Here is a 16,459-nt window from a genome sequence, read left to right as displayed (position 1 = left end):
GAATCCCATGGCGGGGAGGAGGAGCAGGAGCAGCCGCAGCCGGGATTGGGGCCCGCCGGCACCGCCCGGCCGGTCGGGGGGGAGGAGGCGACGGGAGGAGGAGCGGTGGCGCGGACCGCAGCGAGCTGGCGGGGCTCGGCGCGGCGGTCCCTGAACATGGCGGCGGCGGAGCCGGGCGCTGCTCCGGGCAGCGGGAGCTGCGCTCCAGCGGGCGGCGGCTCTGTGCCCGTCCTTTTCTGCTTCTCGGTTTTCGCGCGGCCCTCCAGTGTGCCCCACGGCGCCGGCTACGAGCTGCTGATCCAGAAGTTCCTTAGCCTCTACGGGGACCAGATAGACATGCACCGTAAGTTCGTGGTGCAGCTCTTCGCCGAGGAGTGGAGCCAATACATCGACCTGCCGAAGGGCTTCCTGGTCAACGAGCGCTGCAAGGTGCGCCTGGTCCCGCTGCAGATCCAGGTGAGAGCCGGCCGCCACAGGTGCGTGTGAGGGCGGGCAGCCCGTCCCGTCCTGCCGCGGCGAGCCCCGGCCCCTTCCGGGAGAAGTGAGGGATCCTGGAGCCGGCTGGGACCGTGGGCGCCGTCCCCGCCGCCCGCGCTCAGTTGTCTCTCCGTGGAAACTTTTGGTTTCCCGAGCCGGGGAGGCAGGTGCGCTTTGCGCCTCACGCGTGTGGTAACCGGGCTTTGCCTTCGGCTGGCCAGAAGTTACTTGGTGTCATGAATGGGAAGACAAGTCAGGTCGCTGAAGTAATCAATGCTCTTCGCTAAATCAGGCGGCTGGTCATACCCGGCCTTAGCCGGGGGTAATGCTGCGAGGTGGAAACTGCAAGAGTGCCGGTAAAGTGGGCTCTGCCAGAGCTCGGTATCTTGGCTTGTAGTTCATCAGGACCTCTGTATCCCTCTTTGCCTCAAAAAGCTCTTTCTGATATGCAGGTCTACAGCTTGATAGTTCTGTAGCCACAAACCAGGAAGCCAGATTGCCAGATAGATGCAGTTACGTGTGCTTTCCTATGAAGATACTTTTATGCCCACTAGAGATTGGCGCAAGTTGTGCTCTAATACTTCCTCTCAAAACACATTGCTTCTTCCTTTTTCCAGTATCGAAGAATTCAACTTAAAAAAACCCCACAAACCAAAACAGACCCCAGGATTAAACCCCACATAATTGCTGTTTTCATTCTGAACATTTAAAAAAATTATTATTAGGAAATTTTATTTTGCCTAGCTGACACTTCTCAGATGTTAGAGAAGTGTTATCATGAGAGCTGAAACATTGCTTGTCTTTCCTTAATGTTTTCAGAAATGTGTAATTAATCCTGTTTGTAAACTCTGCTTAATCATAGTGTCTTGTATGCATAAACTCTCTAGGTGGTCTGTTTGCTTTCATATTAAGGATGCCTTTGGCATCTTTCATTCTTAACTTAAGATATGGAAAGAATGGTTAAGAAGAGCTAACTAGTTTGATAAATGATTAGCACATCATATACACTCATTATATTCAGTTTAAAAACTTTTCTGTTTCTGTGTTGTAATTTATGGGAGCCCAATCAGAAAAACTGGAAAGGAACAGTCTTTCCGGCTTGCAAAAAGAGTTGGTATAGATGTTAATGAAAGCAAGGATTTTAAAAACAGAATTTGGGTATTCTGGGCATATAACAGTGTTTCAGGTCAAAATTTGGTTCTCATTTGTGCATGCAGATCACTACTCTGCAAAGACTCCCTTGCAGATGCCTTCTGCACTGAAACTGTAAATGCAGCTCAAGCATTTGTAGCAGGACATACGTCTTGGAATAAAGGTCAGTACTGAGACAAGGATGCATCACTCCCAGGGTGCAAATGCGCTATACGGCTTTGACTGCAGGGATTCAGGATGAACCAATATTTTATGCATTATTGCCTATTTGATTGCCTACTTACACCAATACTGTTGCAGTTCTGTTGCAGCTGTTGATATTAAAAGGATGGTATTTGTGGGTTATTCCTTGATATGTTTCAGCAGCTGTGAATGAGCTGAAGATGTCTCAAATGAGATATCACAATGATGTCAGTCAGCTTGCCTTAAGCCAGAGACAGGTGCTCAGAGATCACTTGTTTGAGAAACATTTGGTATGATACAGACACAGCTGAGCTTTTTAAGACCTTTAGGACTTAGTGATGGGAATATTATACTTTCTGTGTATTCACTCAGGCACTGCCACTATTATATGCCCTTTTTTCCTTCCCTCCTGCTTTTCCTCCCTCCCTTCCTCCATGATTTATCTGCAGTTACACACAACATTGATTTGTCAACTCTGTGTGTGGCATAGTCAGTGGAATCCCTGTTTTGGATGTATGTTTCAAGAGGGACAACTTTTGCTTGCTGATGTGATTAGACTTTCATATTTAGAAAGATATTTCTGATTTAAAATTAAAATTCAGAGGTGCTAGCAGCTGTATCACTAGACAATAATTTCAGTGTTTTTATATGCATGTTTTATGAGGTATATGTATGCATTTAGTTGGAGGTAGGATTTTAACCTTTAAGGCAGCTAATTTGTGGTATGTTGTCCTTCCATTTTAACTCCTGTGCAGGCCTGTCATAGAAGGATGCCTTTTGGTATAATAGCTCACAGAATGTCAGCATCAAATGATGTTCAACTGGTCTGTTTCAATTTCTTGTCCCTGCAGCTCAGGGGGGCAGTAATCTCATGGAGGAATTACCATATGCTGCCCTTGGAAAGCCACTCCATGAACTCAGTTCAAAGCTTGATCTGTACAGGGACATTTGGTCTTTCGTTGTTTTATGCCTTTGTACCATCCTCATATATGTACGTTTGTTTGGTCCAGGTGTCCTGACACGAAACAGTCACTTAAGCTTTTGATGGCCGTGCAGCAGGCCAGGCAGGCTGGTGGGGAGCACTGCACTGTGATGTTCTGCCTGGCTGCCACTCCTCAACTTGGATCTTCTCCACCCCAGACATGCAGAGGAGAGGGACGTTTCCTCAGGCCTCTCTCAAACGGAGGGACTGCATCTGCTTTTCATAAATTTTAAGTCTTATAGAAGTCTTTTAATGGGAGACTATAACATTTGTAGTTTGGATGAGGCAATGCAGGACCACTTTAATCACCTCTACATACAGTTGAATAGTGCTACAAAAGTTATTGTATTTTCCTGTAGTGTTGTTGTACCTGCTTTTGGAGGAGAGAAGTAAGGAAAAAGACTTTGGTGATATCCAAAGAAAAGACGGCTATATGCACATTACAGCTGTGTAATAGAGCAGTTTAGGCAGCTAGAGAGGCTATTTCACAGTTACTGTCATAACTTCAAGGGGGCTTCTCCTAAGGAGGACTTGTACTCTGTATTTACCAACTGGTAAACCTTAAGATACTGAAGCTAAAAGGGTAAAATTATTGCTGAAACCATTGCATAAAAGTACGTCTATTTCAGTTTAGTTTTTTGAGAGAGGTTGGTGTCTCAGGCATATCTGTCTTGAAAAAACTTCTGCTGAATGATAAGCTAAATGAAATATAGCAATTAATACACAGATTTTCGCTGTTATTGCATATACCTGATATTGCTCAGATAGTCTGGAGCTAGAACTAACTAACTCAGGAACCCAAGTCCATTTTCTGAAGAGCAGGAAAAGCCAAAGCATAAATTGCAGGGATTCTATTTGGGGGTTTTAGGGTGAAATTAAAATTTTTGATAAATTGTTACATTCCTAAATAAATAAGTATTTTGAAAAGCAACATGTGGGGCCTTAAAGAAGGGGGAGGAAAGGGGCTGAAAATACTGAAAGAGGATTTTTTTTCTCAAATCCAGACTCCTGTTTGTATATCTTTACTCTGTAACAAGCATTTTAGTAATCTTAAATTTTGCTGAAGACTTTTGTACTACATTAGTTATATGTACGTCATGTGTTATTTTAACTAAGTCTGTCCATTTTAAATGCTGAAATACATGTAAAAGGCTGCACATTAGCTTAGCATAAGATAAATATTTATGTTTCTAAATTGAAGTACTTGTCACCTGTTTTTCTCTTGAAATACATCAAACTGAATTTATTCATTTTTTTTACATTTGAAATATAGGCAGCAAAGTACAACGGAATCTTACCAATTTTCTTTAAGAAATACAGAAGAAAAGGTGGTAGCTTCTTTTTGTTGTTGTCTCTTTTGTGCCATTCTTGAAATACCAAGGTTGCAACATCCCCCAGTCTGCCCTTTTAGTATGTAACATTTAGTAGGTGACATGAGATTTATGACATCACTAGTGATGTCAAATGGGGTTATTTTTTTGCTTCCAGTTTCTTGTTCATTACAAATACTGTGAGGAAATGATTTCCCGGACTTTGAACAGGTAAAGGACAGGTAAAAAGCCAGTCAGTATATGTGAATATTTTTGTAAAGCTGAACCTATAATTATAGTACTTCATCTCAATCACATTTTTGTCTGATTTATAATAATAATAATAATCAGCAGAGATGATAAATAGATGTGAAAAAGCACCTCTCCTTTCCCACCTAGGTCTTTTCTAGAGTAGGATTTAAAGCTGTATGTGACTTGTGACAGCATACCTTTAAATCCTGGTCTGGACAAGGTCCTAGAGATGACTTCTTTAGCTGGGTAAAAGAGCTGCATCAGGTTACTTGACCATTTGATGTACCTATTCTGGTTGTGCTGTGGGTAACCTTCAGCTGGAGGACATAAAATCCTAACTAAGAGAAATGAAGTGCAACAAGTGGAAATGCTTATGTATGTCAGGTGAACTTCAGGTCATTTGGGTTTTGGTGGTTTTTTTTTTTTTTACTTTTATTTTGAGTTCAGGTTGTTTAATGGTATTGCAGCTGAGTAGATGTAATATGCAGGGTGGATTCAGGCAGATACTGTGTGGCTGCAGTGGCTCACAGTCCTTGCCCAGCTTGCCACTTTCTGCAGTGAAGTCAAACAGGTGTTGATGTGCCAGCCCAGGTTGGATGTTTAGGTGTAGTTTTGCCCTCACCCCAGCTCTTTGGGATGTTGCACTGGGGAGATCTGGGTGATTTTCACTGCCAGATGTGAAGTGGAAGTGTCACAGCATTCTTGCAGATGAGGAGGATGGCATTGAAAGCAAGTGAGTTGTAGGATTTATGTGGCACACTAAAGAACTAGTAAACTAAACCTTTCCTTTATACATAGCAAATGCTTACATGAATGTATTTATGGACTCTGTTAGCTACTATTTATGAAACTGAGTTTCAAACTGCTTTCTGCTGCACTCTGCACTGCCTACATCTGGTCTTCCATGTAACACCAGCAAGTGTTGACTCTTTGATGTTAGCTTCTCTTCCACTTTCCTCTTGTTCTGCCACAATTCAGATTGCAAGCTAATCAGAAATAAATAGAAAAATCAATATACAAATTATTTGTGTTAGACTTTGTAAAAGCTTTTATTTAGCAAATATACAGTTGACACAACTTTATTTTAGAGAGGTGCTGGCATGAATCTGAAGGCATAAATTAAATCATATGAAACCAACTTGACAGTAAAGAAAAGCAGATATAGTGCTTTTGCTCCAGCTCCCTGTGCTTCTTTACATAAACATATGAGATTCTGTGGAAGTCTATAGTAAGAATACTCTGTGGCTTGAAACACAGTCAGTTTTCTTCTGCACTTCACTGTCAAATCAGAATAAAATTTAATTGTGCTCTATAAAATGGCTTCCAAATCCACTGTTTTTAATTATTCCAGTGTTCTTCTTGACAAAACATAGGGCAAATACTGTTTTTGCAGAAGATCCCATGTTGGAAGGAGCTGCAAGCATCTGAAAAAGCAGACTTCAGGTATTTCAGGACAAGCTGGAAAAACAGGGTGCCATAAGATGCACTTCAAAATGGAAGTAGCAATGTAGAAATAATCAGCTATACAAACAGAAGATGAGGGAGAGTTCAGGGGATGATTTATAAGTCTAAAATGTACTCAGGAGTCAAAGTATCGTCCATTATGAAAAGAGCAGATACTGTACTGAAAAGTACAGAATAAACAGGGCCTGGAAGGGCTGTGAATTGGCTGATATTTGAGGCCCTGCTAGAGCAGTGAAGTAGTATGGGCAGAGAAACACTGTTGTGATTGAGTAGTATTGAGTGCCTGGTTCCAGACTGCAGTTTGAAAACTACCCCAGGGAGGACCATGAAAACAATTTGTAGGAAGAAATACTAAAAGCATTCAATACATTTTTAGAATAAGGAGTGGGAAAGGAAGGCCTAAAGGGAGACCTAAAGGTCTGATTCTTAAGGTCTGGTAATAAGTTTTGGACATGGTTATCCATGTGAAGGAGGGTTGTAATGCGCTTGTGTTTCAAATTCACTGTGGAGCTAACTGGAAGTAGTACTCATAAATGTGTGCAAAGGAGCTGTGGATGAGAAAACACTGAAAGGCAAAGGTAACAGAGCTGTGGGATGGGTTTTACAAGAGTTCTGTCTCTGATGGGTCAGACCATGTGGTCATCTGTGAAGAATATTATTTATGTTTGTTTGATCCTTCTGTAGGGCAAGACTATGCTGCTTCTTGAAGACTTTCCAACTCTCTTCACATTTGTTCCTCTGCTAGGGGTGGTGGTGCCATCTGCTGCACTGGCAGAGGAAGGTGCATATCAAGGCAGTAGATTAACTTCACATTGGTCATTCTGTAGTCAATGATGGTTTGTGGTTCAGACAGATGTTAAAAAATTACAGAATTACAGAATCAGTTAGACTATAAAAGACCTCTGAGATTGAGTCAAGCCTATGACTGAACCCTGTCATATCAATCAGAGCAAGGCATCAAGTGGTACCTTCAGTCTTTCCTTCAATGCCTTCAGCGACAGCACCTCCACCTCTCCCTGGGCAGCCCATTCTAATATCTAATCTCCCTTTCTGTGAAGAAATTCTTCCTAATGTCCAACCTAAACCTCCTCTGGTGCAGCTGTTAAAGTGATGGAAAGATTTATAGGAGAAAGTTATAGTCTTTGCTTGTCATGTAAATGCTAAGACAAAATGGCACATTTTATGAGTAGGAACCACACTTATAAGTATTGTTTATTCCAGTTTTTCTGTTTTTATTGCTGAGCAGTAGGAAAATTAAATGTCATGATTGACTTCTGTGATGGTAGTAAGTGCCAGAGCTGGAATGGGTCACAGTATGTGTTTCCTGTGGTGTTGAATTGTACATTAATACTGCCTGCCAACTGCCTTTTTTCATTGTTCAGGCAAATGGTGGGGTATGATGGATGGTATTCAAGAACAAGGTGGTTATTTAATTTTATGTCCAATCTTTCTTGGTCCCAGACCTCATTTATTACCTGCTGTAGAATTGCAGAAGTGTTACTTGGGAAAAGTATCTAGAGGCTGCCTTCCCTGGCCCCTTGATCAAATCAGCTGCTGCATTGCTGAATACTGAAAATCTCATAGGATTGAAAGTCTCACATCTGTGGTAAATTTTTTCAGTGCAGCTGTATCTTCCGGTGAAAAAGATTTCCCTAATGCCTGTTGTGATGCTCTTCTCTCTTCCTGTGGTATCAGTGAGCCCAGTGTTACATCATCTGCACTGTGGTGGTTACTGCGTTTGCCTCTGTAACTGCTAGTATTAGAAGTGTTGCTGTTTGGCTCACAAGGACTGGAGGAACCCTGTTTATGAATGCTTGCTGCTTTGGCAGTAGAGGTGTAATGAATCTGAGAATTGAGGAAATTTAGTATTTGCAATTGTTAGCATACAGGTAATTTTCCCAACAGTTTGAAGAGGCCATTGCATATGTTTAAGCATTGCTATTATTAAGCATGGCCTTGGGAATTGAGATGAGCATCATTTTACTCTGGAGACGTGTTGAATCAGTGAAAGTTTTGTAATGAATATTTATCAATTCCCAATTCCTTTGTGGTGAGTTGACCTTGGCTGGTCACCACGTGCCCACCAAACTGCTCCATCAGTTGTCCTCAGTAGGGCAGAGGGGAGAAAATATGACAAAGCTTGTGCGTCAAGATAGGGACAGAGAGGAATCTTGCCAATTACCGTAATAGAAAAAACAGACTTGGGGAAATCAGTTTGATATAGTGCTAATCAATAACCAAGTAAAATAATCAGAAATAAGAACAAATGTAAAAACACCTCTTCCCTATGCCTCCCTTCTTCCCTGGTTTAGCTCTAGATCCAGCTTCTCTACCTCTTCCCTTCAAGCAGCACAGAGGGGTGGGGAATGGCGTTTGTGGTCAGTTCATAAAACTTCACCTCTCCCACTCATTCTTTCCACACTCTTCCCCTGCTCCAGAGAGGGGTCCCTCCTGTGTGAGATAGTATGTAATGAACTTCCCAAATATGCATCCTTCCCAAACATTCTGCGCTTGGGCTCCTCTCTAGAGAGTCACAGTTCACTTCAGAGAGTCACTTCAGCGGGCTCTTCAGAGTCTCAGCCTTCTTTAAGGCATATTGCAGGCTTTCTTCAGGGCTCTGCTGTGGGGTCCTCCATGGACTGCAGGTGGATTTCTGTTCCGCTATGGAAGCCCATGGGCTCCAGGGGCACAGTTGCCTCATCTTGGTCTGCACCAGGAGCTGCAGGGGAATCTCTGCTCCAGCACTTGGGGCACCTCCTGCCTCTCCTTCTGCAGTGACCTTGGTGTCTGCAGTGCTCTTTCTCCCACATATTCTCACCCTCCTCTCACAGCTGCTGTTGGACAGTGGGTTTTTTTACCCTTCCTTAAATATGTTAGCATAGAGTTGTCACCAGCATCACTGATACAGCAGATCTGTCTTGGATTCAGCTGGCATTAGTGCTCTCTTGACATGAGGCTGTTTCTGGCATCTCACAAAAGCCACCCTTACAGCCTCCCCCCACAACCAAAACCTTGTCACATTAACCCAATACACCTGCACTCTTCCAAAATACATTCTTTTACCGATTTTGTAATTTTCTTTCAGTTTAAAACATTACAACCTCAGATTGCAGGAAATGAAGTGTATATAATTATTGGATACTTCCCAGAAGCTCTTTATTCAATTAGATTTATGTGTCTGCTGAGAAGCTCCTGAATGGATGTAATTTCTCTTGAGTTGCCTTACAACTAAATGATAGTATGTAGCTCTTTTATTTCCCTGTAGCTTCCATCTGAAGCCCTATACTTTGGTTTGACAGGTAGTGAAAGTAATTTATCTATAAAAATACAAAGCACTCTTTCTAAGTGTAAGAAAGTTAAGTATTTGGTTTATTTTTCTTATCCCCTCCCTTCCACCCTACTTGGTACCTTGTATAAGGGAAACTCTAGGAGATTACTTTTGTCACTAAAATGCATTGTTTGGTTTCTAATATTTACAGTCTCCTCTACTTTCTTTCTAGCCTTGGGCTTTCATCAGACTTGTGCTAAAAGATGTCATAGACAAATCAAATTGACTACACAATGGAAGTATTGAATATATATACACATACAATATTTGAAAGCAAGTGGAAGTATGAAGTTTTTAAACTTTAATGTATCCTGGGTCTATTTCAGTTCCAAGAATTGTGGATTTAAAAATGAATTTGAAGAGTGTAATTTTGCTTTTGGTACTTTTTTTTTTTTTGCTATGATTTAGGTGGTGTGTTCCTCTGCCCCCCTTCAGAGTTCAGAAATATCCATGTACATTTATGCGGAATTATGCTTCCCACCTAATAAAATTGTGATTATATATTGATGACTATACCGTACTGTTCAGTATCAGCTATTCATTTTACTTCAGAAACATACCAAAATCAAGCTTGAAAAACTTGTCTCCTATTTTGACTCAAAGTAACATAAATCCATAATCTAGCAGATGTATTGCAAACTCTTCCTCATTCTGCTACATTTCTGAAGGGATATCCACTGCCATGGAAAACATTACCTTTTTTTCTTTTTTTTTTTCAGATTACTACTTTGGGCAACTTGACACCCTCAAGCACTGTTTTTTTCTGCTGTGACATGCAAGAGCGATTCCGGCCTGCTATCAAATACTTTGGTGATATCATCAGCGTGGGCCAACGACTGGTATGTTATAGTGAGTTCTGATCACTTGTTGCAAACTTTTTTTATTATTTTACATACAGTCTAACCATTACTTAGTATTAGGTAACAACAATGTCTTTGTTATTGTTTTTCTACTTTTTCTGTTTTTTCTTTTTTTTAAAAATGTTTTCCTCTCTGTCCTCTTACAGCTCCAAGGTGCACGGCTCTTGGGAATTCCAGTTATTGTCACTGAACAGTATCCTAAAGGTCTTGGCAGCACTGTGCAAGAAATTGATTTAACAGGAGCTAAACTTGTGCTTCCCAAGACAAAATTTTCAATGGTGCTGCCAGAAGTTGAAGCAGCATTAGCAGAGATCCCTGGCGTCCGGAGTATTGTCCTCTTTGGAGTAGAGGTAGGCGTATTGCCATTCTGATACTGGTTTATGGTAATGTTTATTGGCCATCAAAGGGGCCTCACTTTGTGTAATTAAAACAAACCAACTCAGTTTATATAATTTATAGTACTTAGAGCTTAGATATCCTCTACAGAATAAATTATTTTTGTGTTGTCATTAATATTATCTCATTAAAGAATTTGAGATGAGATACTTATAAACTACAGGCACTTGTCACAATCTCAACTGGCATTTAAAATGCATATTGAGTTCCCTCATACTGCCAGGGGTAGAAAAATACGTATTTGAACTCTAATTAATTATGTACTCTACTTTGTGATTGTGTGACTTTCATTTCATAATAATGGTTTGTTGGTGGCTTTTCTACCTTTGATTTCGCCCCTGTAGACTCATGTCTGTATCCAGCAAACAGCATTGGAATTAATTGGCAGAGGTCTGGAAGTTCATATTGTAGCTGACGCCACCTCATCAAGAAGTATGATGGACAGAATGTTTGCTCTTGAAGTAAGTTTCTTAGGCAAGGCTTTCTTCACCTTGGGTTGGTATATTAAGTTCTCTGCTTATTGTAGGCTAACAAGGATTTTCTATGGACAAAGCAGTGGATAAAATTAGATTTGAGAAGAGATGAGTACTCTGATTCTTAAAATAGCATTGAAAATGGAGAAAAAGTACTGGCTTTTTTTAATCTCCTTGAATTATAATTTAATATGCATAACCCAGTTTGGAATGTTTGGAATTTAGCAGTGATTTTTTCATACAATATAGATTGCTCCGTATAGACATTAGTATTTTAGCATGTCCCTTTATGCAGTGTTATCTCTACAGCAGAGTAAAAGTGCTATAGCTTTTGGCTTCTTTGTTCCAAAGTGTATTTATTCAGGTGTGGAAATTCTTGAAGTGCAACGAAATACAGTATGTCATCCTGTTCAAATCTCCTTGTACCTCTGTCCCTCCTCCTGCTTTTCTTCATCAGTGCAAATTAAAGCTTAATCGCAAGACCCTGATTATAGTAAAGATTCCCCTCCCCCCTGCTTTTAGGAGCTTAGGCAAACTAAATGTTGAGAAAGTGGAGATAAATGTAGCAAGAAGATTTAAAAGCACATACAACTATGTTGTAGCAAATTCATTAAAATGATTTTTTGATGGTGTACTCCTAATTTGCCTACAGGCATCACTGTTGAAAGTCAAAACCCGATAGATACGTTAAGTATTGCAATTTTTTGCCTTAGGCTCTAATAATTATTTGAAGTAGAAACTAATGATAACCACAGCATGTTATGCTTTTTCATAGATTTTGAGAAGACTTAATTTCTTAAAGACTAAAGAGAAATCCCCAGCACACAGTGATTGATGAAACCCGTGACTTTGATTAAGTGGAAACCTAATGTCAACTGTCACATAGAGCATAGGGACACACACAGAGTACAGGAGTGACTGAAGTCATGGACTTCCCAAATCAATATGGTGCAGCAGCAGTAGGAGACAAAACAAATACAGAAAACCTGAAATCTGTTGGCCTTATTGTGACCTTATTATGGCCTTATTGTGTATGTTTTTGTACATTTGTTACTTACAATGTGTCTGTAAGCATAGAAGTTGGGCCAATGTAATAAAGGTTAAAACAGTGACTAGCTAGCTTTGCTTTACTTTCTAGGCTAAAAGGTATTGATCTTAGAAGCTGTAAATTTTTCCATTTTTGGTAACTTTTTAGTACACCTTTGCAATGTGTTCTCAGTAAGCCAAAGAAAGCGTTTTTCTGTAGTCTCTTGTGTTGTCAGTCATTACAATATGAGTGAGCCAACGCTTGCCATGTGGAGTTGAGCCAGCAGTAACATCTTCTCTGCTGCACATGGCAGCAGCACATACCAACATTGTCTGCTTCTTGTGTTACAGAGCCTCACTTAAAAGTGCTACCGAGTGATGTGGGCTAGAGCAAGCAAGACATGGGCATGCTTGGGAGGAGGAGACCAGGAGAAACGGACATGTATTGGACATGTCCTTAATGCCGATTGACTGTGGCATTATGGGGGAGGTGGGCAACGTACCAAAGTCTTGCATAATCCTGCTTTAGTTTCACCATACAGCTCACAGTTCCTAGTCACATTCTTTTAATAAATGATTTTAATGTTGTCTCTTGTGCAAACTTACACAAGCTGGTGAGCTGAGGTGAGTTTTATTGACCAGGGTTCCTGGACCCTTTTCCGTACCTTCCTGGGAAGATCAATGTAAGATTTGCCTTTTCACAATAACACAGCCCTTCTCTATTTACAGTGACCTTTCAGGAATAATAAAGAGAACTTTGCAGTGATAACCTCAGCAGCCCCAAATAACTCCCATCTGGTCCCACCTGCCCCTTCAGTTCTCCGCATTTCCCATCGCATAGCATGTGTTTTGATTGTACTGGTGATGAATATACAAATATTTGAGTGGTGTACTAGGAGGTGCAATTTGACTTAATTGGTAATGAAAGCGTTCATGTCTGCTTGGATAACAGGTTGTTTCCACTTCTGTTGTGTGCTTAAAAATGACAGCAGGCAACAACTTCTAGTTAAAAAACCTCTCAGAAACAAAAAAAATCTTGAAATTTTCATTGATGAAATAACTCAGCCCAAAAGTTCAAGGATGTGACTATTCTGAATCTGCCCTGTCTGATGAAGATATCTTATACCAGTGCTTGGTCTCAGATTGAGACACCTTCATCTGCTCCTGCTGGATTTCTTTTTTGTTCTTTGTCTTTTCTAGTTTTTTCTGCAGTGTGGATGCAACATACTGTCAATACTTTCCTTCTCAAAGACTCTCTTCTAAGAAAACTTGTGATTTCCTTGGAAATCATCTAATATACTTAGCAAACACATCTCTTATTTTCTGCTAATCTAAAATTTATAAAAATAATATCTAGTCCTAGAGAAGATATAAGTCAATGTCAGCCTCTTTTGACGTGTTACGGTGTGTTTTGCTTTTAAAGAGAAGGTGTTCTCTCTTTTCAACCAACATTTCACAGACAGAAATGATTTTTAAGGGTCTAGATTTTTTTTCTCATCCATGCTAGTTAAAACCAAAACCTTTGTATTCTTGAAGAGGCTCACGTTCAAAACATTGCTATAATAAAACATTGCTATAATATTTCTTATTAATTTTTCTATTTTTCTTCTTTTTTGTATGCATGTGAAGTTTAACAAATATGGCTATACTGAGTAGGAGAGCTGAGGAAAGAATGGCAAGTAGGAAGTATTGAATTCAGTAAATCCAATGTTGTTAGTTTGTTGTTATGTAGGCTGTAGGTACATATACTTTACTTTTGGTCCCTTAAAGTTAATAACTTTCACCCATCAGGTGGTTTGTAATTGAAGAGCTAGAGAGTTTGGAGCTTCTCTTTGCTTTAATGATTACAGTTGAAACTTGTATGTACATATTGTCTGTTCTCTGCTGCTAGCCCTCCCTCAGCCCGTTCAGGATCCCGTTAGACCCTGCTCCCATTTGGTGGAGCATGCAGCTGCATCGAGGATGAGGGAGGGAAAGCTGACTCTGTGAAGAGGTTTACTGCCAAAGCATCTGTATGGTGGCTGGGAAGATGATGGCGGACATGGGTTGATAAGCTTTTGGTGAGGGTAACTTTGTTATGTAAGCAACAACCACATTTTTAAAAGTCCAGTAACTTTACAGTAAGTCCTGTGCCTTGGGCTACGTGAAGCCCAAGCCCTGTTGAGTTGCACACTTACAAGATCTAGCAGACTTCTTTTGGTTTTGCTTTCTCTGCAGCTGTATATTTTATCCTATAGCCTGTGAGAACTGACTGGGGTTACTGTCTGTAATGAAACATCATTTAAAAAGAGCTGCTGTTGTACCAGTATGATTTATAATGTCTGTAGAAGAGATTTTTCCTCCTTTTCCAGAAATTATTGCTACTAGGTGTGCTCTGTAGTCCAAAAGCTGAAGTAGTTGTACATAACAAGGACTGAGAGAGAAATTGTTATAATTTCTTGCTTAATGCTGTTCAGTTGGACCTTGCTATTTTATTTTTTCCCCAGGCCTTTCATCTGCATGAGAGTGAAAAAAGCTGTCCTCTGGGTTATGCAAGGGGAAGGGGTTGTTATTAAGATGTGTGGGGCTGCTGCCTATTAAATCTGACTTGGGGAAAGAATCTACTTCAAGTAGAAAGCCTTACTTGTAATCCAGGGCAGCCTTTTGCCATAGGAAAGTCTAAACCCTGTCAGCTTTTCATCCTAGCTTTATAAATTACACCACTAAGAAATGCTGGAATGGAATTGGCAGTACTTTTGTTCATAGGAGATGTTTTTAAAAATGCTATCTATCTTTTCTTTCAAAATCCACTCATTCACATTTGCAAATACCTTACATGATTTCTCTCCGCTCTTTTATTTTTCAGCGTCTTGCACGTACTGGAATTATAGTTACTACTAGCGAAGCGATATTGCTGCAGCTGGTAGCTGATAAAGAACATCCGAAATTCAAAGAAATTCAAAATCTCATTAAGGCAAGTGCCCCTGAGTCAGGGCTCCTTTCCAAAGTTTAAAGCAGGTATGGAGGAAGCAGATCTCACTGTCCTCTTTACAGAGGAAGGAAGGCTATAAGTGCACACATACATGTTCTTTCACTCGAAGTCTGGTAGGAGTGTAAAAATAAAAATTTACATACTTGTACTTGCCTTAGTAAAATTGTCTGGTTATATGTCTGGGTGCAAGTGTGTTCTGTTTAGTTACAGCTGTCAGAAGTTTCAGGTATCATAGGACCCTTTTGTTGTCAAATTTCTTTATTTAAAAAAATAAATTAACAGAGGTGCCTGCTAGTCTATGCTATACACTGATTGTAACAGCTCAAAAAAATGCATATTTCTGTGACACCCCTTGATTGTGTGCTTTGCAGTTGTTCTGTGATGTCCTGTTTTACTTTTGTATTAATAGAAGATAATTACTTGTTGGATAAATGTGATGTGATATGCTTTAATGTTCTATATAATTGAAGTATTTTATTAGGGCAAAAGTTAAAACTGAGTAAGATATATGACCTATATGTGCGCTTTTGTTCTCTAGGATAAAATTTAAGCACTTTGAGGCAAGACACATAAGTCAAGCAGAGCTGATGTTTGATTGCCCTAGGTAGCTGAAGTCTGCATCATGACTTCTGATTATACTGAAATTGACTGCCCAAGGCTGTACTTTCCTTAAGTGTATACAAACAGAAGACTGTTGTGTAATGACTTCTTTATAAACAACTGGTGTAAACTCCTTCAGAACCTAGGAATATTACCAAAGCTTTAAATTGGAAATGCTAAGGATGTTTAATAATGAAAACTTTACAGGTTCGTGTGCTAAATCTACTAATATGTTTAGATTTATTTTGCTTTGTTTTACCCCCTGTTTAGTTAGATTGAATAATTCTGTCTAATTTACTCAAGAGGGCTCTGAAAGAAGGTTTAGCCTCTTTTGGTTTTCGTGCTTTTTTGTGGTCTGTAGTTGGGTGGAGTGTGAATAGAATCTGGTCTAAAATTATTCTTCAGAAAAATAGCATCTTTAACATTATGATATATATTTTTTCTATCTAGAACTAATCTTTTAACAAGTGATTATTCATAAAGGCACTTCCTTCATGTTCTAGGGGATTAAACAATGTTGTATAAAGTTTACAGTGTGCCTGAGACATTTATTTTTTTTAAAGAGTACTAGAAGATGTCATACATAACCACTGATCTTTTTGGTAGAAAAGCTATTAAAGTATATGTATTGTTTTAAATTGCTTATTTTCCCCACAAGATGGCTCTAAAAGAATTGTTTCATAAATAAAAATAATTTCAATTATTTCATATAACCTTTATATGTTCAAAAGAAATAAAAAGTTAACATTTGCTGTCTCTTTTTTGCTTGTGATATTTATTGTAGAGCAAATCCTGAAATCCTGTGTTTGCCATGGACTTTATTCTAGTTTGTACAGCTGTAGAAGTTCTATGGATGTCATGGGAATTTTGTGTAAAGATCAAGGGTGGATAATGTTGAATGATTCTTGTCTTCAGCATCTAGTTACAGTGTTATTTAACACTCTAGAATATGAGGAATTAACATTATACTTCAAGCTGGAGGCTG

The 16,459-nt window shown here is 39.8% G+C and overlaps 1 protein-coding gene across 1 annotated transcript; it reads left to right on the top strand.

The window, feature by feature from the left end:
- The first annotated feature begins 141 nt into the window (after positions 1 to 141).
- On the top strand, positions 142 to 16,230 carry ISOC1 (isochorismatase domain containing 1). Its single transcript, XM_063180039.1, has 5 exons — positions 142 to 456; positions 9,868 to 9,987; positions 10,155 to 10,358; positions 10,749 to 10,865; positions 14,749 to 16,230. Exons 1-5 carry the CDS (start codon positions 157 to 159, stop codon positions 14,893 to 14,895), a joined length of 888 nt encoding a protein of 295 aa, XP_063036109.1. The 5' UTR covers positions 142 to 156; the 3' UTR covers positions 14,896 to 16,230.
- Positions 16,231 to 16,459: the final 229 nt, after the last annotated feature.

Source organism: Melospiza melodia, chromosome Z (assembly GCF_035770615.1).
Source record: "Melospiza melodia melodia isolate bMelMel2 chromosome Z, bMelMel2.pri, whole genome shotgun sequence".
NCBI classification, from domain to species: Eukaryota; Metazoa; Chordata; class Aves; order Passeriformes; family Passerellidae; genus Melospiza; species Melospiza melodia.
Note: the sequence above shows the minus strand (reverse complement) of the source record. Positions and strands in the feature narration are given on the sequence as shown.

Coding starts and splice junctions, on each gene's coding strand:
- ISOC1 (XM_063180039.1), top strand. CDS start 157: ATGGCGGCGGCGGAGCCGGGCGCTGCTCCGGGCAGCGGGAGCTGCGCT. Junction 9,988..10,154: donor TCAGCGTGGGCCAACGACTG/GTATGTTATAGT, acceptor GTCCTCTTACAG/CTCCAAGGTGCACGGCTCTT. Junction 10,866..14,748: donor ACAGAATGTTTGCTCTTGAA/GTAAGTTTCTTA, acceptor TTTATTTTTCAG/CGTCTTGCACGTACTGGAAT.